Genomic DNA, 24,931 nt, shown 5'->3' with positions numbered 1-24,931 from the left:
GGCAGCAACAGGCCTTCACCGAAGGACACAGTTCAGCCCCGAACAGCTGCCCACGTGTGTCAGGAGTTCCACAGCAGGTGACATGGGACACAGCAGTGCCACCGGTCATCCTGGACGTTTCTGTCCCTCACCCTTGAACTCAGCCCTCAGGGAGCACCTGGGGCCATGAGACAGGGTTTTTGTCCCCACGTCCCAGGTCTTGTCCCCTGGCCTGTCGCCCATCACGCATCCCGGACCTGCCGCGTGCCAGGGGTGGGATGTCACACGCTGCGCCCTGGAGAGAAGGGCCGTGCCTCCCTCCGCCCACAGGCAATGCCGGTCCGCTCCTCTTTGCTCTCCCCCTGGGCCCACGAGGGCTCCCGGGCACAGGTGAGCCCAGGACACCAGCCCAGGCCTGCACACGTTCCCAAAGCACGTCTCCGACCACCACGGGCTCCCGGCACCGGGCCACCCCAGCCTCATGCCACACCGCCGCCGGGTCAACAACAGGGCAATAGGGCGGACAGGTGTCGGCCACGGAGCCCCATGGCGGTCCCGGCTCCGGCCACGTGTTGGGAGCGCACACCTCACCATGGTCAGCACCAGCCCCTTCTGGAACACTCGATCTGGGGTGTACCCCTGCCCAGACGACCGCAGGCACTCACGAGAGCTGTGCTCCTGGGGGGGAGCAGTGTACTCCACGCAGATCCTTGCTCTGCTGACTGGAGCACACGCTCCCCACTTCTTTGGGGACATTTCACTTAAAGTAGCCGCTCAGTCCCCAGAGGAACAGCGTGCGGTGGGGGCCACTGCAGGGGACAATCCAACGGCCCGTGGACCCAAGCCCTTCATTATCTGCCACCACCCGGGAGGGACAGCAGATGAGAACGGAGGCGAGCGGGAGCAGGCCCGAGCCTGAGCGCCGGCGGGCAGCACCCACATTCCTGGTGCGAGCAAAGAAGGAAAGCCGAAGCGCACCGGGTCCCCCGGCGGGCTTCGAACACGAGTCCTCTCTGGCCGGCTTACATGCCAAGCACTGAGGAGACGTGGTGCAGGGGACGTCAACACGGGCATCGGCACCTTCCACGGCCCCCACGAAGGAGTCGCGAGGAGGGCGGGCAGGACGGGGAGGTGCGCCGGCGGGCAGGACGGGGAGGCGCGCCGGCGCCCAGCAGGTGGAGAGAAGCCGGCACACTCACACAGGCTCTTGCTCAGGCCCCTTGGCTCGCCTGCCTCACCCCCGAGCCCGCCGCACATGTGCGGCGCCTCGTCCCCTCCGTGCCTGCGTGGCTTCCCGTGGCTGCCGGGCAACATGCAGCTGAGCCCCGCGGCATCGCCTGCGCCTGGAGACTAGCTCTGCGGGCAACACACCGCTGTTCGCGCTTAGTTCTCGCGGAACCGCCTGGAACACGGCGACCGCGCCCGTCACGAGAACACTGCGCTCTCGGGATCTGGAACGGTATCAAGAGCTCCAGGATTTAGGTCACAAATGTCCGTGTGCTTTGGTCTGCTGTCCTGAGGGCGCGGCCACCGAGAGCAAGTGACAACCCGCAGGTGCGGGAACGGCCCCGCCCGGGAGTCTAGGGCACGTTTGCTTCAAAATGCTGTCTTTACCGCTCACCTTCCTTCCCGAACCAGGCGAGTGACTCCTTCATGTCTCCAAATCTCACTGCAGACAGTACAGCAGCTATCCTCGGTGTCCGTCACGGAGGAGGCAGGGATCCAGCTGGCGGCGAGCTATCAGCAGCCGCACGGCCTCCCAGGGACAGGAGGGGGACGTAACCGGCCACGGCTCACCTTGGACAGAAACCACTACCGCCAGCCGTGCCCTGAACCACGGGCCTCAGCTCAGCCACCTTTCCCACTCCCCCAAGCTGAGCCTGAGACCGGTGTGCGGCTCCCACGAAGACGGACCACGGGGAGAAAGGGCTGCAGGCCGGCTCCCAGGGCCCCTCGCTGAGGCAGCTCCAGGGCTGCATAGGAAGCCACAGATGCCACGTGCACACACCAGGCACGCACCACGAGGTCCTCCTGCAGGTGTGGGGGGGGCAGGCCCAGGACACCGGCGTCACTGCAGGTTCTCATCAGTCACAAGGGATGCAGCCGCCCACGCACACCTCCGATGGACCGCTGCCCCCGGGCCCCCAAACAGGGAGAGAAGCCTCATGGGAACCAGAGCCAGGCAGGCCCACGGCTCCCCGAGAGATGGCACCAAACGCCTCACCGCCTCCCGACCTGAAACCGCCTCCCGACCTGAAACCGTCTCCAGGAAGCGACGCGGGCATGGTGTCTGGGGAGGGCTGGCCGTCCGGCTGCGCTACGGCACCAGATGTCTCCACCCCCTGCTCCTGGCTCGGGCTGCTCCGGCGGTCGGAGGGCAGGCTCTAAGCTGGGTCCGGACGCACTCTTCTTCCTGAAGGATCTCCGGAGCGGTGGGTGGAGAAGGTGTGCTCGGAGAGCCCGAGGCCCCCGGTGAGGCGGTCCACCCACGCCCACCCTGACACAGCTGCTGGGGGCACACGCTGCAGCCAGCCCCCGGGACTCTGCCGCTGGTCGGTCCCGTGGAGTCCGAGAAACACACGGCCCACCCAGCTCTTGCTGGGCGCGGGGACACCCCACAGAGCACCAAGGAAAACAGACACGAAGCCTAAGAGCCATTTGCAGTCGGCCGCTTTAAAGACAAAACGTGACGCCTAGTAAGAGCGCAGAGCCCGTCCCTGGCCCTCTGTCCAGACAGCCGTGGGAACGAATGGTGGAGACCGTCTGATTCGCAACCTCCAAAATTGACTTTCACTACTCGTGTGCAGAGTCTGAACACAGAGAAGAGTGAGAACACCCAGATCTCCGGGAACAGTTTCTTAGAACACCGCTCCCCGCTGACACGGGGAGGGAGCTGGGCCGAGGCTCCCCGGCGGCGAGGCGGCCCCGGCCTGCACCGGTCCACGAGGCCCACAGCGGGGCCCGCCAAGCTGGGCTGCAGGCAGGGGCGTCAGCAGAGAAGCCCAGAGACGCCTCTGAGACCCGCTGTAAGAGATGAGGAACGAGCAGAGTTGGAAAAAAAAGGAAAAAAAGGAAAGCTACAACCTACTTTCTCATCTTGCAACACGAGCAATTTTTTTTTTAAAGATTTATCTTCCGGGCGCCTGGGTGGCTCAGCGGGTTGAGCCTCTGCCTTCAGCTCAGGTCATGACCTCAGGGTCCTGGGCTCGAGCCCCGCATCGGGCTCCGTGCTCGGCGGGAAGCCTGTTTTCCCCTCTCCCTCTACTGCTCCCCATTTGTGCTCTCTTGCTCTGTCAAATAAATAAGTGAAATCTTTAAAAAAATAAGTAAAAATAAAAATATTTATTGATTATTTTAGAGTGAGAGCACGAGAGAGCATGAGAGTGAGGGGAAGGCAGAAGGAGAGGGAGAGGATCTCCAGCCGACTTCCCGCTGAGCGCAGAGTCCACACTGGGGGAGGGTGTGCAGGGTGGGGGGGCGTTTCACTCCAGGGCCCTGAGATCACGACCTGAGCCAAAGTCAGGAGCCGGGCGCCCCACTGACTGAGCCACTCAGATGCCCTCAAGTAACGTTTAAAAAGGGAACGTGATAGAGGCCGACGGCTGGTGCCCCGCTTGGACCAAGGGTGGCCTGGGGTGCGTCCGGCTGGCCTCACGACGGCGGAGTCCCCCCGAGCACGCCCGAACCTGCACTGTGCCCACAGTCCACGAGCGCAACAGCCCCCGAGCCGGGCGGCAGAGCCCAGCACACTCTGTCAGGAGCGCCAACGGGTTCTTCTCCGGCACTGAAATGCACAGACGATAGGAAAAAGGGAATTTATTTATTAAAGAAAAATCATCTGTGAATTCCTCTACTTAAGTTAGTACTGACGTTAACACTTTGGGTGGAAACATGCCTTCTTCCAAGGAACAAGCAGCAGCTACAGGTCGGGTCAAGGAGCGCTTCCAGAGCCCGCAGGGGCCCTGTCGGGGGAGGCGACCCCCCCCCCCCGGAGCAGCCGCCGCGTCTGTACACACGGTCAGAGGCTGGACGCGGCCGCGCACATGGCCATCGCACGCATTTTCAAGCGAAGATCAAAGCGTGACAGGAGCCCCGCGCCCTGACACCCGGCTGCAGCAAGGTGCCCTCCAGCCCCGCCCTTGTCCCCCTCGCCCATGGCAGCCAGGGGTCCCCATGCTCTCCTGCGCCTGGCGGGGGAGTGGGGTAGGAGGGGGGCTGCGGCTGCAGCCAGCCCGAGCTCCCGGGACAGGCGCAGGGCAGCAGGGCGGGGCGGCCGTGTCGCCTACGCCCGGTTCAGGGTCTGGAAGATCCTGGAGATCTGCAGCACGACTGGCCCCGTCTCCGGGTCGTTCATCCACTGGCTGCTGTTGAGCGGGTTTTCCAGCATGTCTTCGAACGCTGTGGGAAGACAGGGTGATGCCGGCTGAGACGGCCCCTCCGCACCCAAGAGCCTGGCGGTGCCGTCCTGGAGGGCGGGCCTCGTGTCGCTGGGGGCCACCCGCAAACCCCCTGCCACCCCCAGCAGCATCTGCTGTCCCACGCAGGTACCCGCTATGGAAAGACCGCGAGCCCGGTCCCGGGGGCCGGCAGCAGCCCCTGCAGTCGCCGGCCCGCCAACGCCGGACAGCGACCTGGCCGCAGCTACCAGCGATCTTGACATAGTCACAGCCTGTGAGTCCGTCGTTCCGCTTCCAAACCCACCAGGCAAAGTCCCCAGACGCAGAAAAGACAGGAAACACTGCTGCAAAGTTAACACTATCTGACGGGAAAATCAGAATGTTCCGTCTTAAGGAAAGGGCTTTAAAAAACATAACTGAGGGGCCCCCGGCCGGCTCAGTGGGCAGAACAGGTGACTCGTGACCTGGGGTCACCGAGTCCGCGCCCCATGTTTGGTGTGGAGACGACTTCGAAGTAAAATCTTAATAAACGAATCAGGAAGCAAACACAAAATAAACACGCGACTGAGCAACTCCACAGCAAGAAACAAACCGTCTTGGCAGTTCCGCGAAAGCGTCTCCCCCAGAGACAGCGGTGTGAGCGGCCCTCGCCCGCGGCCAGCACGCAGCCGCCGCCCCACGCGCAGGGCACGGGGGCTGCTTCCTCCACGGCCTGGAGCTCTTCAGGGTCTCGTGGGCCCGTGGCTCCACGGGAAAGGGCGCTTCCCTCGCGTTTCGGACGGACAGCCCTCCCAGCCCTCGAAACAATCGCCGCGGACCCTCCCGACCGAAGGCCTCTGAAAACCAAGCCAAGGTAGCAGAGAACCCGAAGGACACCCGGGCATCCAGGAGAACGAGAGGGAACGCGGGCGGCACGGGGGTCCAGAGGGGGAGGAGCCCGCATCCGCCTTCCTCCGGGGAGCCAAGGGCCGAACAAAAGCATGAGGCCGGCCGACTGCGGGACACCACCCAGCAGGCTGCGTGGGGAGCTCGGTCTTCGCAGGCCTCACACTCGAGAATTTCAGAAAGACAATGACTCAGAACCAAAGGCCGACCAAGTCCGCATGGATGACGAAGGACGGGCGTCGACACGCAAAGACCTCCAGGCCAAGCTCGGAGGCCGAGGCCGCAACGGGAGCCGCGGACACTCCAGGGCGCCGGGGGACGCGAGGCCGGCACGCGCAGGCGGGGACAAGAGTGGCAGGTCCGCGCGGAGCGGGCGGGGGCACACCAGCCACCCGCGGCGCCTGCGGCCCTGAGCCGGTCATGCCGCCCTCCGGAGCGCGAGCTGCCCCCGAAGCAGGAGGTACAGAGGACAGCGGTTGGGGCGGCCAGCCCACGGCCACGAGGGGAGAAGCCGTGGCAGGAACAGGGGGCACAGCGCGAGCTGCACCACCCAAGGCCTCTGCACAGAATCAAGGACCAGCACGGGCTAAACTCCTCCGAGTACAACAGCAAGGCCAAGGGGCGCCTGGGGCGCCATCAGGGAAGCGTCCGACCCCGGCGGCTCAGGTCGTGATCTCGGGCTCGTGAGACCGGGCCCACGTCAGGCTGTGCTCGGCAGGGCGCCCGCTCAGGATTCTCTCCCCTCTGCCCCTCCGCCTGCACGCATGCTCCCTGTGTGTGTCTCTCTCTAAAATGAATAAATCTATGAAAATAATAAAACGGCAAAGACAGGAGAACGTGCAGCACAGGGGTGTGCCAGCAGGACACAGGGTAAACCGGGCCCGCGGGCCCGCCGGTGCTTCGGAAGGGAAGCCAGTGACGGGGCAGCGGCGGGGGCAGAGGAGACATCCGCCGGATTCTGCACCCTCTCCAGCTCATCCCAGGTGGACCACGGCCAGCGCTTCAGCTCATCTGAAGCGATCATGGTCACCTTAAACTCTCTTGTCAGGAAGGTGTGCGCACAAGCCTGTGCCCCAGTGACTTGGGGGCCCGGCGGCCGCGGGAGGCTGTCCTGAGGCAGGCAGAGTGCCCGGGGCACGACACACACGGCCCCCCTGTGCTGGGCACCTCGGGGCCCCCAGAGCCGTCCATGGGCCGCAGCCGGGTGGCACCTACCCTGCCCCCTTGTTTTGAAAACCTGAGGAGAGGCTCCCCGTGAGCAAACGTGACACCGCAGGACAATCCGAGCAGAGGGCAAAGATGTCCAGTGAAACCCCACGTCCGTCGTGAGGGAACCCTCCGAGAAAAGACAAAACCAGCCGAGAGCAGAGGGCAGCCTCAGGGGCAAGCGTTAGAAGAAAACCCTCCAGGAGAGGGTGTGGACCGACCCAAGGCAGCGCCTTCCTTCCTCCCGTTGGGCCCGCAGGCAGCAGCGGAGCCGGGGAGCCCAGCGAGGCGCCCACACGTCCCACACAGAGAAGGAAGATGCACGTACACACACGCCACCAAAGCCCGGAACTTGGGGACCCGCAGGAGGCCTCCCCAGCCCGCACCGCACACACTCCCGGGTAGATGACCAACTTAGAAAAGGAAAGCAAAACCGACAAAACTTCTAGAAACAAACAAAGAGTATCTTCCCCACCTCGAGGCCAGAGAGTTTTCCCAGATGAAACACACACGTCCAACTACATTTAAATGCGTCCCCATGAGGCAGCAGAAACCCCAGGAACGGGATCACGACATTCAAGATACAAATGAACGAATAAAGGGCCCAAGTCCAGCAGACACGAGGGGCTTTGCGGCTGCGTAAGAAAATGCTCCAGAGAACAACACCCAGGACGGGCCTTTCAGAGCTGAGGTCCTAGCATGGCTCCTGGAAGGGGCTGGGCCTCACAGCCGTGGGAAAGGGACAAGCTCACAGCTGTGCCCGCCTGGGTGGCGGGCGCTCTCAACAGGCATCCTGGGAGACCTGGGGGCTGTGCATAGGGCCTGACGCACCCCTGCGACCCCACCTGCACACGCCTGGCCCAGGGACAGCAGAGTGGGGACATGCCCCATGGCACAGTCACACTCCGTAGCACAGTCGCGCTGGGACGCAGAGGCCCGCCCAGGACCCACCCCACCACGAAGGCAGGCGCGAGGGGACGGGGCTCTGGGGACAGACACAGGGGGCACCGCCTCCGAGGAGCCCGAGTGAAGATGAAGTCTCACTCCCAGGGCTGGGGGGACAGGGGTGCAGTATGGGAGGCGTCCAGAGGACCCATGGGGCCTGGAACGCTCCAGACTTTTTTTTAATACTGTGTTTTTAAAAATTTTTTCTAAAGATCTTATTTATCTGTCAGAGCACAAGCTGGCGGAGCAGCAGGCAGAGGGAGAGGGAGAGGCACACTGTGCGCCGAGCATAGAGCCCGACGTGGGACTCCCAGGACTCTGAGATCACGACCCAAGCCAAAGGCAGATGCCCCTTTAACTCTGTCTTCTGAAGCAGAACGTAGATGTGTGGCTGTTAGTCTTACTTTAAGTCAGGAAAATCCCACACGCTTCTGCACACACGTTATGTTCCACAGACAAAATGGGGCCAGAGAAGTCCCTCACCCCCGGAAGGACCAAGGCAAACGCCTTCCACCCACCCAGTCCAGCCTGTGGGTGCCGCCCATGCTCGCCTGCGTCTGGACAAGCCACCCTGACTGGTTCGGGAGCTCGTCCGAGGCCCCCGCACAGAACCACCACCCCGCGGGCAGAGCCTGAGCGCCGGCCCCACAGTGACTCAGGCAGGAGTCACGGACACTGGTGGAGACCCCCCATCGCTTGGTGACATCTGTGGGGTGCGACAGGCCCGCGCGAAGGAAGGCCACATACCTAGTAATGTTTTCGGGTTGGTCAGGCCCAGCTGCACCACCGGGTTATCCAGAATGGCTTGGAAGAGAGGGCTATCGGGGTCAATGCCCTTGTCCAGCTCCTCGGGGGACGGCTTCCGGTCTCCCAGCAGCCACTCGCACTGCAAATGCAAGAGCCGGTCCTGTGAGCCCCTCCTGACCCCCCACAGCACCAGCTGCCCGCAGACCTGGGGGCTCTGACATTGGGAAGGAAGGGCCACACCGGTCTAGCCGACCCCCGCCCCGCAGCTCAGGCAAACCGCGGCGACTTCTCGGTCCTCGGTCGCTGAAGGGGGATGAGGCAAGACCCAGCCAGAGGACCGGGAGGAGGAAGAAACGCACGGAACCCCGGGCTGCGTCCCCGGGAAGGCCCGGAGCCGGCTGGTGGGCAGCCGGGGTGCCCGAGTCCCCAGAGCGCAGCGCCCCCCCGCCGGCCACCACGCCCTCCCAGGGCCGCTGTCCGCAGAACGGGATCCGCCTCAGCTTCAACGCGCTCAGCGAACAGACACACCCGCCCGCCGAGCACGTGCTTGCTCAGGAAGACAAAGAACGCGTAAAACGTTTTATGCCCTCGGACCCTCTCCTCTCGTTTCACCGCGGAATCAAACAACAGGCGGCCGGCGGCAGGAGCCAGACGCGCACGGTCCCAGGCCCCATCCCCCCGCGAGGGCGAGGCGACGTCCCCCCGCGGTCCCAGGCCCCGTCCCCCCGCGAGGGCGAGGCGGCGTCCCCCCGCGGTCCCAGGCCCCGTCCCCCCGCGAGGGCGTCCCGGCGGCAGCACTCACGGCGGCGCTCTGCTGGTTGTTGTTCACTCTGAGGGCATCCAGCACCTCCTTCTCGTCGAAGCCCATCTCCATCAGCGAAATGACGGCCTGCAGGGGAAGGCACCGGCCGCTCAGAGCCCCGCGTGCGGGCCACACCTCACCGCGGCACCCTCGCGGGGGGCCGACGAGGTCGGCACAGGACGTTCTGGGGCACGCGTCTGGCTCCCGGCGGCTTCACGGATCGCTCGAGTCTCCCGGGCGATAGGCGGACCACGGCCAGCCCGAGTCCGTGCGGCCGCAGACGTGCTCGAAGCCTGCTTCCCACTGCCGCGCGGGGCCACGTCCACGTCAGACCCTCGCAGGCTGGTCCCCACGGTCTCCACGACCACATGGGAGCTCGCAGCAGATGGCCTCGTGACCCCGAATAAAAGGTATTAGGAAGAGGCCATGTAAGCAAACCCGATCTGGGTGGAGACCAAAATGGCCACGTTACTATTCATCTGTGAAGAAAAAAGGTGGGAGGGGGAATTCTTCGGATTTTATCTTTAAAAATTGACACTAAAATTAGTTTTAAACATCTCACATGTATTAAGACGTAAGCTGTATCACGAACATTTGGTGATTCTTAGAGGGAATGACCCAAGGTTGTTGGGAGGTGGGGGAGACGTACATTTTCATGACAAAAATCACATAAGACACCACGGCCTTCACTTTACTCTTAACTTTTTATCTTTTTTATTACTAATTTGAGAAAGAGCATGCAAGCACGAGTGGGGGGAGGAGCAGACTCCCCGCTGAGCAGGGAGCCCCACCCAGAACCCGATCTCGGGACCCCAGGATCACAACCTGAGCCGAATGCAGACGCCCAACCAAAAGAGCCACCCAGGAGTCCCTCTTCTTGACTTTCACACAATTTTTAGAAGAACCCAATTTGGGGGGAAAAAAAAAAAAGGTAAGGATTTTATCAAGTTAATTCTTTTTTTTCTTTTTTAAAGATTCTATTTATTTGAGAGACAGAGATCACAAGTAGGCAGAGAGGCAGGCAGAAAGAGAGGGGAAGCAGGCTCCCCGCCGAGCAGAGAGCCCGACCCGGGGCTCGATCCCAGGACCCTGAGATCATGACCTGAGCCAAAGGCAAAGGCTTTAACCCACTGAGCCACCCAGGTGCCCCAGGTTAATTATTTAAAGATCAAATCACAGTCTTGTGAGGTCCCTGTCTTCTTCCCACCATCACGGCTCTACTTCCACCAGGAGCCTGGGCAGATTGCTGGGCAGTGACCCGCGGAGCCCCCATGAGCCACCCTCTGCGGGCCGGGCTCAGCTGGAACCAGACCGTCGAGTGTCCCAAAGAGCACCCGACAGGAAGGACGTCAGCTGCACATGGTAGTCAGGACTGACCTTCCCCGGAGCCAAACAGTCGCCGGTGAGCCGAGCAGGCAGCCTCTCCCAACAGAGCCCACGTCCCGTGCTTTCTTGCACCAGCTCCCACCCCGGGGGGGGCTCCACCCCCGAAAACAGGAAGAAGGACCCACCACGCCACAGTCTGACTCCCAAGTCACACAAGCTCGCCCAGAGCCCCCTACTAAATCCAAGGACAGGGTTGCCTCCCTGTGGCCATCCGTAAAAGCGAGGCTCTCCCCTCACTCACCCCTGCCTCAGCCCGGGAAGCGATGCCCCAGGACTTGTGCACAGTGACCACAGGGACGCGCCCCGCCTTCCTGCCAGGGGTCCGGGCACCCACTCCTGCCCTGCCCGCTGCACTTGGCTTCCCCCACCGCTGCTGCTGGCATGGGGGCTGGCGGGGGCACGACAGCAAAAAGTCTGTTTCGGTCTCAAGTGCAAGTCCCGCTCTCGGACCCGGACTTCCCGGGAAGCACGCAAGCGCCACCAACCTTACGGACTCATCTCTCCAATGGTGTAGGACCAAAGACTGGACGAGCCTCGACAGCCCTTTCTAACGGTCACAGAACGTCTACTGCCAAGAGGCCACGGGAAGGCCCAGCAGAAGCGCACATCTCAGGAGAAGAGCACGTCGAGACAGCAGAGGTGGTCCCCACATGCCAGGGCCACGCTGGCGGGCCAGACGAGGACAACGCAGAAGCGCCCTCAGGGGACGCCTGGAGCCCCGAGGCAGAGCACAAACCACCCCCAAGAGCACAGCTGCCCGTCCCACAGGGCTCGGCCCAGCACACCCGAGCTCCAGAAACACCGCTCCAGCTCAGCAGAAACGCTGCCGGATGCACAGCTGAGCTCGCCGGAAAGCCAAGAAGAGCAGCAAACTCGCGGGACAGGCGGGGCTGCCGTGGAGGTGGCAGGAGCCGTCAGCGTGGCCTGGGGGACAGGACGTGGGCCTTGGGCCCCTAGGAGATGAGCAGCTGGACTTAAGACCAGGACCCTGCAAACGGTCTACACCCGCCAAGCCGCAGCCTGTACCGCTCGGTGGCCCGGGAGCCCTGGCCTCGTAGCTAACGTGGAAGTGGGCCCCTAGCGGGAGGTACCGCTCAGCCCAGGGGAACAGCCTCAGAACCACCCACGGCGGGCGGCCCACAGCCCGGCCACCTGGGAGGCCCCGGAAACACAAGCCTGCAGGTGAGCCCGCCCAGACGGCACAGGGCCCCCCACAGAAGCAGACGTGTGGACTCGGAGCCCTAACAGCTGGAGCTCACGGATCTGTAACCAGAAAGAAAAACACAGGCTTAAAGCACCAGGCGCGTCCCAGAGGAAACCAAAAGGCCAGCGGAGGAACAGAGCAGCACAGAGCAGCGCAGAACAGCAGAGAACAGGCAGCCCCAGCAGCATCAAGAACGGGATGACAGCAAAGGAGCAGCCTGAACCCACGGCGACGTCGCCCCCGAATACGGCCAGTGCCGGCCAGGCCCCGGGACCTTGGATCCTGCAGACGCCTCGGTTCCCAGATGGCCGGAGGCTGCCCAGCCCCCCGCCCACAGGCCACCCTGCAGCGCCCCATCCTCCCACCTCCGGGCGGCGTCCCGGCCAAGCCTGCGGCTCGCCAACAGGGACGATGTAAACGAAACCCTCCTGTGGCTTTCAGGAGATGACAAACGTCTCAGCAAACTACCCGGAGAAGAAACGCCCCCCGGGATCCATGTGGGGACAACTTAAAACTGAATTTGGGCCCGTCTACGAGCCCCTCACTGAGCTACACTCCACGTGGAGGAAGGGCAACCTCGCCTGGCCGCCCCCGGCCCAGGAACACGTACCCGAGCGTCAGCCCGAAACTCCCTTTTCCTCCGGATCTTCTTGAAGATCTCTGTTAGCTCATCTCTGGGCTCCTCGTCTCCCGTGCTCGTCCCAGCAGCCTCCAGGGCAGCCTCGGGGGCAGCCTCGGCCTGTGCCCCTTCCGGTGAGGCCTGGCCTGGAAGAGGCGCATCAACGGTCGGGTCTTCCGCGTGCTCGATCAGCCACTCCATGGCCTGAGGTACCGACATGCTGAAAGGCAACAGGGGACTCTTTCCAGCACCCCCAAGCCGGTCAGAGGGCCTCGAGCCTCCTTGACATCCCCAAGGAAAGCCTCTCTGGTAGCCCTCGTCGGGCATCTCAGTACAGAAGGGTCTGGAGCTCTGGGCCCTGCCCCAAACGACCCCAAGACCCCAGCCAGAGCACAGAAACCCAAGCACTAAGCCTGGAGAACGAACCCGTGAGGTACACGTGAGAATCAAGATCCAAGGGAAAAAGGAGCAGAGCCCGCGGACTGTCCTCTGGACTACAAGTTGTGCGCTTGGGATCCAAGTGTAGGCGCGGAAGCGAGCGGCTGCGGCCCGACAAGCCTGGGGGGCTGCCGGGGGGACACCGTACGCACCGCCAGCCGCCACATCCCTGACACGCACACGCTCCCACATGGTGCCTGCAATGGCCCCGGGGAGGACCGAGGTTCAGCCTACCCACAGCACGTTCCCGGCAAGGGCCACTGTCCTGAGACACCCCACCGAGTCATTCCCGGGACGCGCACTGAAACGTCTCACTTTAAAAACTCACATCTACTACACACGGTTCAACCTAAAACTCTGGGACGGAGGAAGTCACCCCAGGGGAGCCCACAGCATCGGCAGCAAGGGAAGGAGGCGGCCCGGACGTACTGGTTCAGCCGAAGGGCCTTGGCGGCCCTGGTCTCCGGGAAGCCCATCTCCGTGAGCTGCCGCAGGGCGGCCTCGTCCACTCTGCCATCCTCCTCCTCGTCCAGCATCGCTGCGGGCGAGAGACGGGGCTCCCTGTGAGGGCCAGGCCAGTACGAGGGCTGCCCCCTAGCCCGGAGCCCGAGGGGCCCACCTGCAGGCCAACCCCCCTGAAACGCAGCACGTGGACACGGAGCCCTCGGCTGGTGGGCGGAGCAGGAGCCCCTCGGCCACGGGAAGTGCGAACAGAGCTGGTGTTCCCAGTACTGACACGGGGACCATGAGGAGTGCGAACGGGGACCGTGGGGGGCTGACACGGCCTCTGAGGTGGGGGCACGTGGTGGGGTCTGAACGCAGGATCCGGTCCCCCGGGGTGCGCTCATACCGTTCGCCTTCTTAAACAGTTCAACCGCGTCCGGGTTCAGTGCCAACAACTTCTGCGCCACCTCGATGAGTGACACCAGGATCTTCCGGAGTTCTGTCTGGAACTGCGGGGGAAGAAAAGAGACTCTGACTTCTCCAAGTGCCCCAGAGACCTGCCTGGATGGGTGACCACACTCCTGGGCCTACAACTCCATATCTGGGAGTCCCAACCACGCCGCTATCGGTTCCGGAGTGGGGAGACGGACGGAGAGGAGGTGGGTGAGGCCACAGAGCGGCAGGTGGGCCGTGAGCCTGGCGGGGAGGAGCGGCCTCACTGGCACAGACGGCCTGTGCGCACGGCTTCTCAGCTGGCGACATAGAGAAACATCTGGAGACACGGCCCAGCCCTCTGGCCAACGTGGAGAGCACAAGCCCGCTACGTAAGCAGAAGAGATCAGCCTGACTGGATGGGCTTCCCAGAGCCGGGCCTCCGATTCTCACCCGGCCGGAGGCCAGCGGGCACAGCAGCGTCAGCGGCAGCCAGCCAGCCCCCATAGAGGAAGGCGGCCACTGGGAACGCATTCAGAAACCCCGACAGACGGTCCCCAACCCCACAGGCAAGACGGGGATCAGCCGCCCGTCTTTCCCACAACAGGCCTCAGACAGCCTACGAGAGCCACTGCTGGGGCAAGCCCGAACACAGCCCGGGACGTGGTCAGAGCCCGGCATCCTGCTCAGCAGGGAACCCGCTGCTGCTCCAATGAGCAGGGTGCGTGGTGGTACTCCCGGATGAGATGGCCGTCCCAGTCCTATGCAGCGTGGGCGTACCCCCCAGTTCTCAGACGGTCCACAGGGCACTGGACACACAGAGTATTTAGCCTAGAACTTTCCAATCCAAAGTAACTAAGAGTCTAGACTTCTAGCTACAAATTTTTGGCAAATTAGAGCAAAACCCTAATATCTTCCCAGTGGGATCAGTCTTGGTCCTGCCTTCCGATGTCTTTTCAAACCTTCTGTTTTGGAATAATTTTCGGTTTTATGCACAGCTACTGCCCGCCCTTTCCCCCGGCTTCCCAAAGCACCGCCAAGAAGCCGTGTGGCCCCAACGCAGATGTGACGGGCCCGCGGCACGGCCCACAGCGAGCACTCACGTCTCTGATGTTGGTCTGGACCTCGGCCCGGTCCATGTTGTGGGACGGCACGTTGGCGGTGGCCCGGTAGATGGCCTCTCTGTCTGGGGCTTTCTGCTCTTGTTTCTTCTGCAGAGAAGAGTAATTAGAAAGTCGCAAATGAGTACGAGAACCGTGACAGGCAAGGCCACGTGAGCTGAACACACAGGGAGAGAGGCACTCTCATCAGCAGCAGAGGGTCCCTGTGGGTTCGGTGCTCACTTGGGACACAATTTCTGCCTGTCGTGCCAGAGGGTGGCAGGGCCGGAGAGAAGACGCACACGGTCCCTTGCGGCCACAGAGAGAGCATCCCACGTGAGCTGTGGCTGTGCGGGGCCAGGAGCGCACGCGCACTCACCCCGCCTGCTTCCGGAAGCCCTTGCAGCAGCACGTCCGGACTGGACTGTGAGGACTCCGAGACCGAGAATGGGAGAAACACAGACCATCTACCCAGACAGAAACAGGGCTCAGCAGAGCGCATGGAGAAGCCCGACCAGAAACAAGGCCCGGCCAGCTCCAGGCCAACACCACAGCCTGAAGGAAGCCCGCCGGGCTTGGAGTGAGCAGCTGGACCTGAGAACAGGGCATCTCCACCGCCCTGCTCAGCCGGCAACCACTTGGGGAGCAGACTTGGGGAGCCCTGAGCCAGGTAGCCTGGGCTCAGCAGCAAGAAAAGGTGGTACCATGCTAATCCTCGACAATGAGCCCCAGCCCCACCCCCCACCCCGTCAGGGACACGGAGCAGGAGACCTCCCACTGTGGGGAGGGGGAGCCCAGGGCTAGGTCTGCCCCACAGGGAACCCCAGGGGCAGGTACACCCCACCGGGCACAGAGAGCAGCGGGTGAGCTCCCCATGCCTCTTACTGAGAAGGCGGCCCAGGAGGGCCGGGGGCGGGTGGGAAGCCCCCACCACAAAAGACAGGGACCAAGACAAGAAGGAAGCATGGAAGAGAGAAGCGGAGGAAGAGGATTTCACGACAGAAACCGTCAGAGAGACGGGGTGCTACCACTGGAGGCCATGTCCCCACAGGAGACGCAAACTATCATGGCCAGATCAACAGGCCGCAGCCGGCAGAGGACAATGTCCAGGAAATCGCCCTGAAGGCACGTCCAGCATCCAACCAACAGCAACTCCAGAAAGAGGGAAGAGAAAATGAGGGGAGGGCATTCCTGAAAACAATCCAGGGAAACTTCCAGAACAAAAACACACGGGTCTCCAGACTCCACATGCTACGCGCAGCAGAGGCAGAAGACCTCCATCAAGTCGTGAAGTCCCAGTGACCTCAACAGCCTCCCCACCTACGGAGAGACCCCAGACGGAACGGAGCACGCACAGGAGATGAGTCAGACCCGACCAGTGCTGGCCACGGAGCCACCCTGGGAACGGGGACCACCGCCTTCCCATGTGCGCACGCGGCCGGCCCTCCCCAACAGCCCCTCGACGCTGCAGTGCAGGGGCCTCAAGACTCCCTGTCCTTTCTAGAGGCCGGAGGAAGCCAGGCGCCACCAGACCAGGGGACAGTCAACAGCAAGATACTGGATCCTGCCGGCAAAGTTCGAAGACGGCCCTAAGAGCCCACTCCTGGCAATGATGCCTGCACGATGCCAGAGCCCATGAGCAGGATGGCCGCTCCCTACAGTGAGGTCACGCTGTGGCACAGCCAACCTGAAGCAAAGGAAATGACCCACCTTGGGAGGCCTGACCTAATCGGGTAAGCCCTGAAAAAGGACGGGGCTCTTTCTGGCCGGAGAGTCAACACATAAGAAATTCTGTTGCTGGTTCCAGAGCCGCAGGAAGAGCGGCAGGCCCCGTGCGCCGCGAGAAAGCGCCCCCCCAAGCTGGGCTGACAGAGGAAGGAAACGGGACCCGGCCCTTCAGCCATACGCACTGCCAACCGCCCGAAGGATCTGGAAGCAGACCCTTTCCTAGAGCCTCCCTGGAGGAACGCAGACCAGCCACACCTCGATTTGAACCCAATGCCCGGGGCCCAGCTGAGCCCTCCCAGACCGCAGGTCTGCAGGTCAGACCGGGAGCTGCGCGCAGTTCTAGGCGGCTGTGTCCGTGGTACTGTGACGGGCGGCAGCAGGAAGTGTCCAGATACACCAGGTTCAGAGGCTCTGACACAGGGGTGAGGCGAGGCCGTGCTGCGCGACAGGCCTGGAGACCCAGGAGGCAGAGGGAGGCGGCTCGGAAGAGTCGGAAGGACGTGTCCGGGGCCGGGGCCACAGGGGCCGGCAGGCAGCCTCGCATGCGGGGCCCTGCTTTCAGAAGGATCTATCCGGAAGCCTAGCGATACACCTGCAGAAAACACGTCGACGAGGCAATCGCGGACTCCAGGAGAAACGAAGTCACATGAAAAAGGATAAAATAATCCAAGTACCCTCACTCCTGACGGAAAACAGCGCGCGCACGCTGACACCGACGGGAGCCCTGAGACCTTCAACCGGTGTCAGGATCTAAGCCTCCAACATCAAGGAGCCCAAGAACCAAAAACTGATATTCTGAGAAATCCTTAATTCCGCGTGTGGTTCTGAAATCAGAAGAATTACTGAAGGAATGGGGGGAAGAGCCCCCAGAGGTCGCCTTTAGAGCGCGTGACGCTGGTGGGAGGAGGATGCTTTTGTTAAGAAACCGGTTACATGATCTGACTTCAGAAATGCATATCACTTTCACTTAAAATTAAGACTAATTCTCAAAAATAGGCACTAACGTCGTATGTTTCACTTCGCAAATACATGCACAGAAAAGGTGACCCACCAAGTGAGGTCCACGGGTTGCCGCGAGGCACCCAGAGGCGCAGGGGCGGTGGGAACCCTGCCATCTACACTGGTCACCCAGGGCCAACACTGTAACCTGAGAAGCGCGGGCGGCTCTCAGGGCGGGGCAGGGCAGGCCCAGATCTGTCTCCTAGAGATGGGGTGAGCGGCTGGCCTGTGGGCGAGCCGGTGCCGGCCAGGTGTGGCCACAGATAAGAATGGCACACGAAGCCCAGGGCGGCGGGACCCGCAGCAGGCCCTCAGATAGCTCAGCCCGCTAGCGGCGCGGGGCCCAGCCCACGGAGTCCGGCCTGCTTTCTCGGGATGAGTGCTGTCCCGAGCATTTCGAAGCACGAACAAGAAACCCCACCCAAGAAAAACAAAGGAAAACCGTGAAATTAGCATGGCTGCCCGCTGGACGGCACGGCTTTGCACTGGGCACGGTGCGGGGTCTGCCTGCCATCCTGGGAGAGGGGCCCGAGGGCGCCGCTCGCCACCCCTTCCCTGCACTCCTTCTCCCTGTCCCATGGGCACAGGCCTCGCCCGATGAGAGGCAGGCCTGACAGCGTCTCGGGAGTTGCACCAACCCCAAGACCGTGTGGCCGCCGGACCAGCGACCAGGAGGGGCTCGGCCGCGACAGGAGACACCCCCCCCCAACCCCCGCCAGTAGTTGACTGCGGGCCCTGCTGGGTCTGGGAATGACTCATTCCCAGAGCGTTTCTTTCTCACAGGCCGGAGGGTGGAGACTAACCAAGACTTCCAGTTCCACACTCGGAAACTCACCTTTTCTTCTGCCGAGACGTCAGCCATCTTGGGAAGTGGAGTCGGAGCACGTTTCTTTATCAACAACAAGACATCTAGGGAGAAAAGACACTGTCGAGCTGGTCACCGATCTCCTCCGTGAGATGGCAAAATGGGTGCGAGAGGACCCACGGCCAGAGGAGCGGGGGGCTCCCCCAGGGGCCGCCTAGGCCCGGAGCTCACGCACGCCCGCGCCTCCCCGCCTTCCTGCCCGCGTACAGGGGCGCGGCAAGAACCTGGCCACGGGTCACACAGGTGGCCGGTGGCCGAGGAGGCACACACAGCACAGCCGTGCAAACAACGGGAAGAGGTGCCACAAAACGCCCTCATCCCCACAGGCTCGGGCTCCTGAGGTTGGAGAGCTGGGGCCGGCCCTCAGAGCGAACCACCTGCCGCGGGCCGAGGCCGCGTGCGCACGGCGGGCCGGCTCCCACCTGGCCGTGGGCTGGACGGCGCCGGCAGGGGTTATAAACAGTATGTTCAGGAGAATCCCCGAACTGAAATCACCCTTCGAATGATAAACACAAAACTACAAGCTTCTCCCCAAGCACCTCCCGACACAAACTCGAAGCAAGTGAACGGGCGTGCACGGCATCAGAGTGTCTTCCGAGGGCGTCGGAAAAAACGGCCGTGACTGGACTTTCCCACCCCAAAAGGAAGCTGGCAGCGGCTCCCGAGGCCCTGGTTCTGCTCTGACACAGAGTTAAAAATAAAGTTCACATCTGGCTTCTCAGATGGATGCTGCCTGTCCAATTTCAGCGTGCGCTGGTTTTCACAAACAGCCCATAATGCACACTTTGTTTCAACAAAGGAAGAATAAAAGCATCTTAGTTGACCCAGTTTCCCTGCTCGGCCCCAGCCTGGAACACAGACTTGGATGTCAAGGGCGCCTCTGCCTCTTGCTCCCCTGCTCCCAGCTGCGCCAAGGCTCCCGCCGCTGCCCTGCGAGGCCCCTACCTTGGTCTTGGACGTTCTCTTCCAAGATTGTTTTGGCATCACTCAGCACCCTCTCCGAAGCAGCGTGTATCAATTTGTGATGGGTCACGCTTTTGGGGTCTTCCAAGCTCCCATGGGCACACTGGGGGGGGGGAGTCATTTTTTAAAGACAAAATAAATCATAACTGTAATGATATTAGGACCTGACACCCCGAGCCACACCAGGCGTTTACTGGTTACCAGCTAGAAAATGAAGGCACAGACGAAGTCAAAGACCCCCCACGAATGGTGGAAGGCGGACAAAATGCCACAACATCTGATCCCTCCGGGCAGCGATCCATCCACCGACCAGCTAAGTCGTCCTGAAACAGGCACCCAGCCTGACGCAGAACCCCCAGCTGCTAGAGGCGACCTGAATCGCTTCCTTCGTCTGGAAGGATCCAGAGAGTCATGTAAAAATGAAAAGCGCAGGGCCACCGCTCCCTGAAAGATGGAGGTATGATTTGTGCGCTTCTCTCTTCCGGACAAGGGAAGGGGCTGAGAGGAGCAGAGAGAGAAGCTGGTCCACGAAAGCCAGAAATAGGGGCCGGACCGCTTCACCACCTGCACGAGCCCGAGGGCAACCAGCCTCCGTGTGGCCCTTGGTTCACCAAGTGACCACCACATGGACCTTGAAGCTGCAGGAGCCGCTGGCAGGCCCCTCCTGGGCATTCAAAGGGGGTGGACTGGCACATGGCTACAGCTCACAGGACCCCAGGGACCCCAGAACACAGCACCAGGGTGGGGGGCACGGACATCCAGGCCGGAGGGGGCTGCAGCGACGCCTGGGACGTGAAGGCTTCGGGGCGCTGTCGCACAGTCACATAAACTGGCCGGGCTGAAGGGGGTGAAGATTGGGCCCAGCCCAGAGGAAGATGCGCTCCTACCGCTTACAACAGCGGACACCAACGCCCTCGCTCGCCTTGAATTCCACACTGGCTCTGCTCCCAGAAATACTGGGTGTGCTTCTTCTAACTCTGAAACCTGCAGGCTGGTGGATTCGACATGTCCAGAATACAGTCTATGAAACACAATTTTCCAAAACAATCCTCATCTGGCTCCTGACACCACCAGCGTGAGGCATGCCAGCACCGTGCCAGGGGCACAACACAGGCTGAGTCACCCGTACTGTGCGATTACTTCACTCTGGGTCTTTGTTCTCAGCACAAGCCCTCGGAGCAGGCGAGCTAGGGCAGCCAGAGAGCCCCACAAGAGCCCAACGCCCGGGCAGGGAGGCCGCGACACCTCCTGAGCCTGTCTCCTCCCCAGGAGAGCCAAGAGGGGGCTCCCACACCTGACATCCTGTGTCGTCCCAAGACACACTGTCATGTGACCTAAGAAACACGAACAGCCTGGGGCGCCTGGGTGGCTCAGGTCATGATCCTGGGGTCCTGGGATCGAGCCCCGCAGCGGGCTCCCTGCTGGAGAGGAGTCTGCTTCCCCCTCTTTCCCCCTCTGCCTCTGCCCCTCCTCCCTGCCCGTGTGCTTGCTCTGTCTCAAATAAATAAAATCTTTTTTTTTTTAAAGACTTCATTTATTTATTGGACAGACAGAGATCACAAGTAGGCAGAGAGGCAGGCAAAGAGAGAGGAGGAAGCAGGCTCCCCACTGAGCAGAGAGCCCGATGCGGGACTCGATCCCAGGACCCTGAGACCATGACCTGAGCCGAAGGCAGAGGCCCAACCCACTGAGCCACCCAGGCGCCCCACAAATAAATAAAATCTTTTAAAAAAAGAGAGAGAGGGCGCCTGGGTGGCTCAGTGGGTTAAGCCTCTGCCTTCGGCTCAGGTCATGATTTCAGGGTCCTGGGATCGAGTCCCGCATCGGGCTCTCTGCTCTGCAGGGAGCCTGCTTCCTCCTCTCTCTCTCTCTGCTTGCCTCTCTGCCTACCTGTGATCTCTCTCTGTCAAGTGGATAAATAAAATCTTTAAAAAAAAAAAAAAAGAGAGAGAAAGAAAGAAGAAACGTTAACAGCTGTATGGACAGGAATCGTATCATGTCATGGCAATTTCACGAAAGATCTCAATCAACATAAAACCCCAAAAATTGCAAAGCAAGAGTAGCACCCCAGCTCCCCTAGAGGTTTTTTTTTTTTAAGATTTTATTTATTTGTAAGAGAGATAGAGAGCACGCGTGCACACAAGTAGACAGAGAGGCAGGCAGAGGCAGAGAGAGAAGCAGGCTCCCTGCTGAGCAGGGAGCCCGATGCGGGACTCGATCCCAGGACCCTGGGATCATGGCCTGAGCCGAAGGCAGCGGCTTAACCCACTGAGCCACCCAGGTGCCCTTCTCCAAGAGTTCTGACGAAGATACCCTCAATGAGAAAGCACCACACTCCCAACAGCACCGCGGGGGTGGGGAGACACCCACACTGTCCCCTCCACGGGCAGGCCTCCACCTGAGCCCACACCAGAGCACAGTGGGAAGGAAACAGATGCTCAAGCACAGGCCGAGCCTCGCTGCCCGCAGCGACAGGACATTCAGGGAATGGTTTCGGGGGGACACTCGAGGCTACAACTTGAGAATGCTCTCTCCTGACTAACACGTCCTGCCTGGCTCGAGAGGCAGCACGCCCTGCCTACGAAACAGGACAGGCGCGGAGGTGGGAGGACTTTCTGACGACTCAGCTCCCAGGTCCCGTGATTTGTGCCGTTCCTCCACCCGGGAGAGACCGCAGAGTGGCATAAAATCTCAATTCAAAGTAGGAGCGTGCCAGAAAAATCCCAAACGACACACTTCACTCCCGGCTGGAATGATAAATATCAGGTACATGATAATTAGCATCTTACTCAAATCGGCTACCTAATGACCCCCAAGAGCTCCGGAGAACCATCAGCGAGCATCTGTGGACCAGTCAGCGCCCATTTCCGGGTCCCCTTCACGAAACAGCATTAGGATGGCTATGTAAAGTAGTGACTTAAGCTGAATGCCATCCCCATTTACCCCCGACTTCTCCCTGCCTGACTCAGCAGGTGGCCTGCCATGTCCACACGGTCCTGGACTCTCAATCCTCCCCACGTGCCCCATTAATCCACACGCTTGTTTGGGGCGCACTGGGAGCCCGGCCCTGGACCCGAGAACACAGGCCCAGCCCTCAGGGAGCTGCTGTCTTCGGAGGGCTGCCGGGGAGGGGACACAGCATCTCTGGGAGGCTGTTGTTAAAATGCACAGCGCTACACAAACGGTGCGGGCTCTCACAGCCTGGACGGCCCGGGAGCCCCCAGCCTGCTGGCTGAGTGCCATCCTGGGGTTCATGGCAAAAGCACCCGACAGAAGAAAGGACGGCCTGCCGCGCCAGGCCAGAGCCCCCTCCTCCTTGGTGAGAGTCACCCACGTCCAGCATGTTCCCCAAGAGGGCTCACTGGTAACCAGAGCGCTCCCTGGCCTGCCCTGGACAGTTACAGGGCAGCCGCACAGGGACTCAAAAGTGCCTCCGGAGCGGTTACTCCGACAACCCAGAGCTCGGCGGCGGTGGGCAGGCCGCTCCGCACGGGCCATCGCACGGAAGGGCTGAGCTCCGCTCTGACAGCGCTCTGTCCTGCCCAGTGCCGTTTCCGGGACGGCCAGAGCCGGGCAGGCGGGCGGCCGGCGGAGGGGAGGCGCGCAGAGGGAAAGCCGCCCAGGACTCGTTCCAGACGTGAGCAACCCGAGGAGCCCGCCGGGCCAGGAGCGCGCCCGCGACTGAGCCGTGAACACCGCGTCTCCCAGCGCCGCGGCCCTGTCCCGGGCCCTGCCCACGAGTCCGTGTAAAGGCCTTGGGCAAGCAGGGCTCAGGGGCAGCCGGGCCCGCGCCGGTTCGGCCGCACGAGCGGCCAGAGCCGGGCGCTGGCCCACAGGCCGGCCCGCAGGGAAGGGAGGGGACGTCTCCACGGCGCGCCCCTCCTTCCCCGGGCACTGCTCCTCGCTCCCGGGGCCTCACCCCAAGGGCAAGCAAGCCCAGCTGCCGGGAAACCAGGAGGGCCTGCCGGGCGCGGCGACGTCGCGTCCCCTGCCTCAGTTTCCCGCCTGCCCCCAGCGCCTCGGGCTGCCGCGGGAGCTCAACGACCGGCGCCGGGCGGGAGCGCGTCCGGAGGGCGGCGGGGAGGGGGCGGCCAGGCGGGGGCCGGGGGCGGGGGCCGGGGGGCGGGGGCAGGCCCGGGGCCGCGGCGGCCTTACGTGCTTGAGGCAGCGCTCCTTGAGCTTCTCCACCGCCGTGTCCTCGGTCGCCTCCTCCAGCCACTCGGCGCCGTCGGACGCGCAGATGTGCAGCCGCAGCACCTTGCCCGCGAAGATCTTCTCCTCCTGCACGAACATCGCGCCGCCGCCGCCGCCGCCCGGCCTGCGCCCGCCGCCCGGGCCGTGAAGGTCACCGGGGCGGGGCCAGGCCGCCCGCGCGCTCGCTCGCTGGCCGCCGCCGCCCCGCCCCGGCTCCCCTCGGCCGGCCGCCCGTCACTCGCCGCGGGCCCAGCGGTCGCCTCGCTCCCGCCGCCGGGCCGCCGGGGGCGCGCTGGCTGCGCCGCGACGGAAGTGCGTCACAGCGCGCCCGGAGCATGCCGGGAGATGTGGTTCTCCCGCAGACTCGGCGGGCGCCCCCCCCCCGAGCCGGAAGTACGTCACAGGGCGCCCCCGGGGCATGCCGGGAGCTGTCGTTCTGGCGCTGCTAGGTCTCCCTCTCGCCCTGGCCTGCGCTTTGTCGCTTCCGGCCGTGGCCCGCGCGACCCTTGAGTCCGGTGGTCCGTTCTGAGATGGGCTCTCGATGCAGGGTGCGCAGCCGGTCCCCAGGACTGCGGAGGGAAGAGCAGTGAAAGACGGTCCACACTGTCTTTACACAGACGACATCGTCTTAAAGGATTTTATTTATCGGGCAGAGCGCGCGCACGCAGGGGAGGGTCAGGCCGGGGAGCGCGCGCACGCAGGGGAGGGTCAGGCGGGGGGGGGAGCGCGCGCACGCAGCGGAGGGTCAGGCGGGGGAGCGCGTGCACGCAGCGGAGGGTCAGGCGGGGGAGCGCGCGCACGCAGCGGAGGGTCAGGCCGGGGAGCGCGCGCACGCAGCGGAGGGTCAGGCCGGGGCGCTCAGTCGGTGGCGCGTCTGCCCCGGGCCCACATTGCTCACGTCTTGAAGTAACAGCCCGGGTGACCTCCGCTGCTGCGTCTACCGCTTGACGAGGCGCCTGCGGGAGCATTAGTTGCGCCCCTGACCGCTGCTGACCGCAGGCTCTGGAGCGACGTCCCCAAGTCGGTCTCCAGCCCAGCGGCAGCGGCGCTTGGGAACTGGTTAGGAAGGCGGGTCCCCGGCCTCACCCGAACCTCGAACCTCGGCTCAGGGGGGCAGAGCGCTAGCCGACAGCTGTGGCCCCTGACCGGGAGACTCTGCACGCACTTCCTGGGAGGATGACAGACGTGGAAGGAGCCCTTCGGGCCAGACCGAGACCAGGTGACTGACCTGCCACCACTTGGTCCTTTCCTTCATCCAAAACTCCTTTACCGCGCAGAGACGAATACGGCTCCTGCTCTAGGAGGCTGGCGGTCTAGATGGGAAGGTGGTCCCAGCGTCTGTGCCATTCGGCCACTTACTGTCCCCGAGCTGCTTTGTACACATGCCCTCACTCTCCCCCAGAATCATCCTGACCATGCCCGAATCTCCTCTGTCCCGAGCAGCGTTCAGTAATTCTTCCGTGAGTCAGACCCTCCGCTGGTCACCCCGCGCACAGGCATGATTAAGGCCGGAGACGGGAATTCTGCCCTAGGAAGACATAAGACACGGTCTTCTGGGACAGAAGGATGCCCGAGCAAGCAGAGCCAGAGAGGAGGCG

The 24,931-nt window shown here is 62.7% G+C and overlaps 1 protein-coding gene across 1 annotated transcript; it reads right to left on the bottom strand.

The window, feature by feature from the left end:
- Positions 1 to 3,780: 3,780 nt before the first annotated feature.
- UBAC1 (UBA domain containing 1) lies at positions 3,781 to 23,564 on the bottom strand. The gene is made up of 10 exons (XM_080820582.1): positions 23,295 to 23,564; positions 19,122 to 19,242; positions 18,147 to 18,220; positions 14,588 to 14,695; positions 13,459 to 13,561; positions 13,038 to 13,146; positions 12,162 to 12,390; positions 8,962 to 9,048; positions 8,160 to 8,298; positions 3,781 to 4,377 (listed from the first exon to the last, which is right to left on the bottom strand). Exons 1-10 carry the CDS (start codon positions 23,430 to 23,432, stop codon positions 4,262 to 4,264), a joined length of 1,224 nt encoding a protein of 407 aa, XP_080676708.1. The 5' UTR covers positions 23,433 to 23,564; the 3' UTR covers positions 3,781 to 4,261.
- Positions 23,565 to 24,931: the final 1,367 nt, after the last annotated feature.

The sequence above is a fragment of the Martes martes genome (assembly GCF_963455335.1).
Source record: "Martes martes genome assembly, chromosome: 12".
NCBI lineage: Eukaryota > Metazoa > Chordata > Mammalia > Carnivora > Mustelidae > Martes > Martes martes.
Note: the sequence above shows the minus strand (reverse complement) of the source record. Positions and strands in the feature narration are given on the sequence as shown.

Bases quoted from the DNA above. Each gene is read 5' to 3' on its own strand.
- UBAC1 (XM_080820582.1), bottom strand. From the start codon at position 23,432: ATGTTCGTGCAGGAGGAGAAGATCTTCGCGGGCAAGGTGCTGCGGCTG. The intron at 14,696-18,146 runs GTGAGTTTCCGA...TCTTCTCTGCAG, and splicing joins ACGTCTCGGCAGAAGAAAAG to AAGAAACAAGAGCAGAAAGC. The intron at 8,299-8,961 runs GTGAGTGCTGCC...TTGCATTTGCAG, and splicing joins ACAACCAGCAGAGCGCCGCC to TGCGAGTGGCTGCTGGGAGA.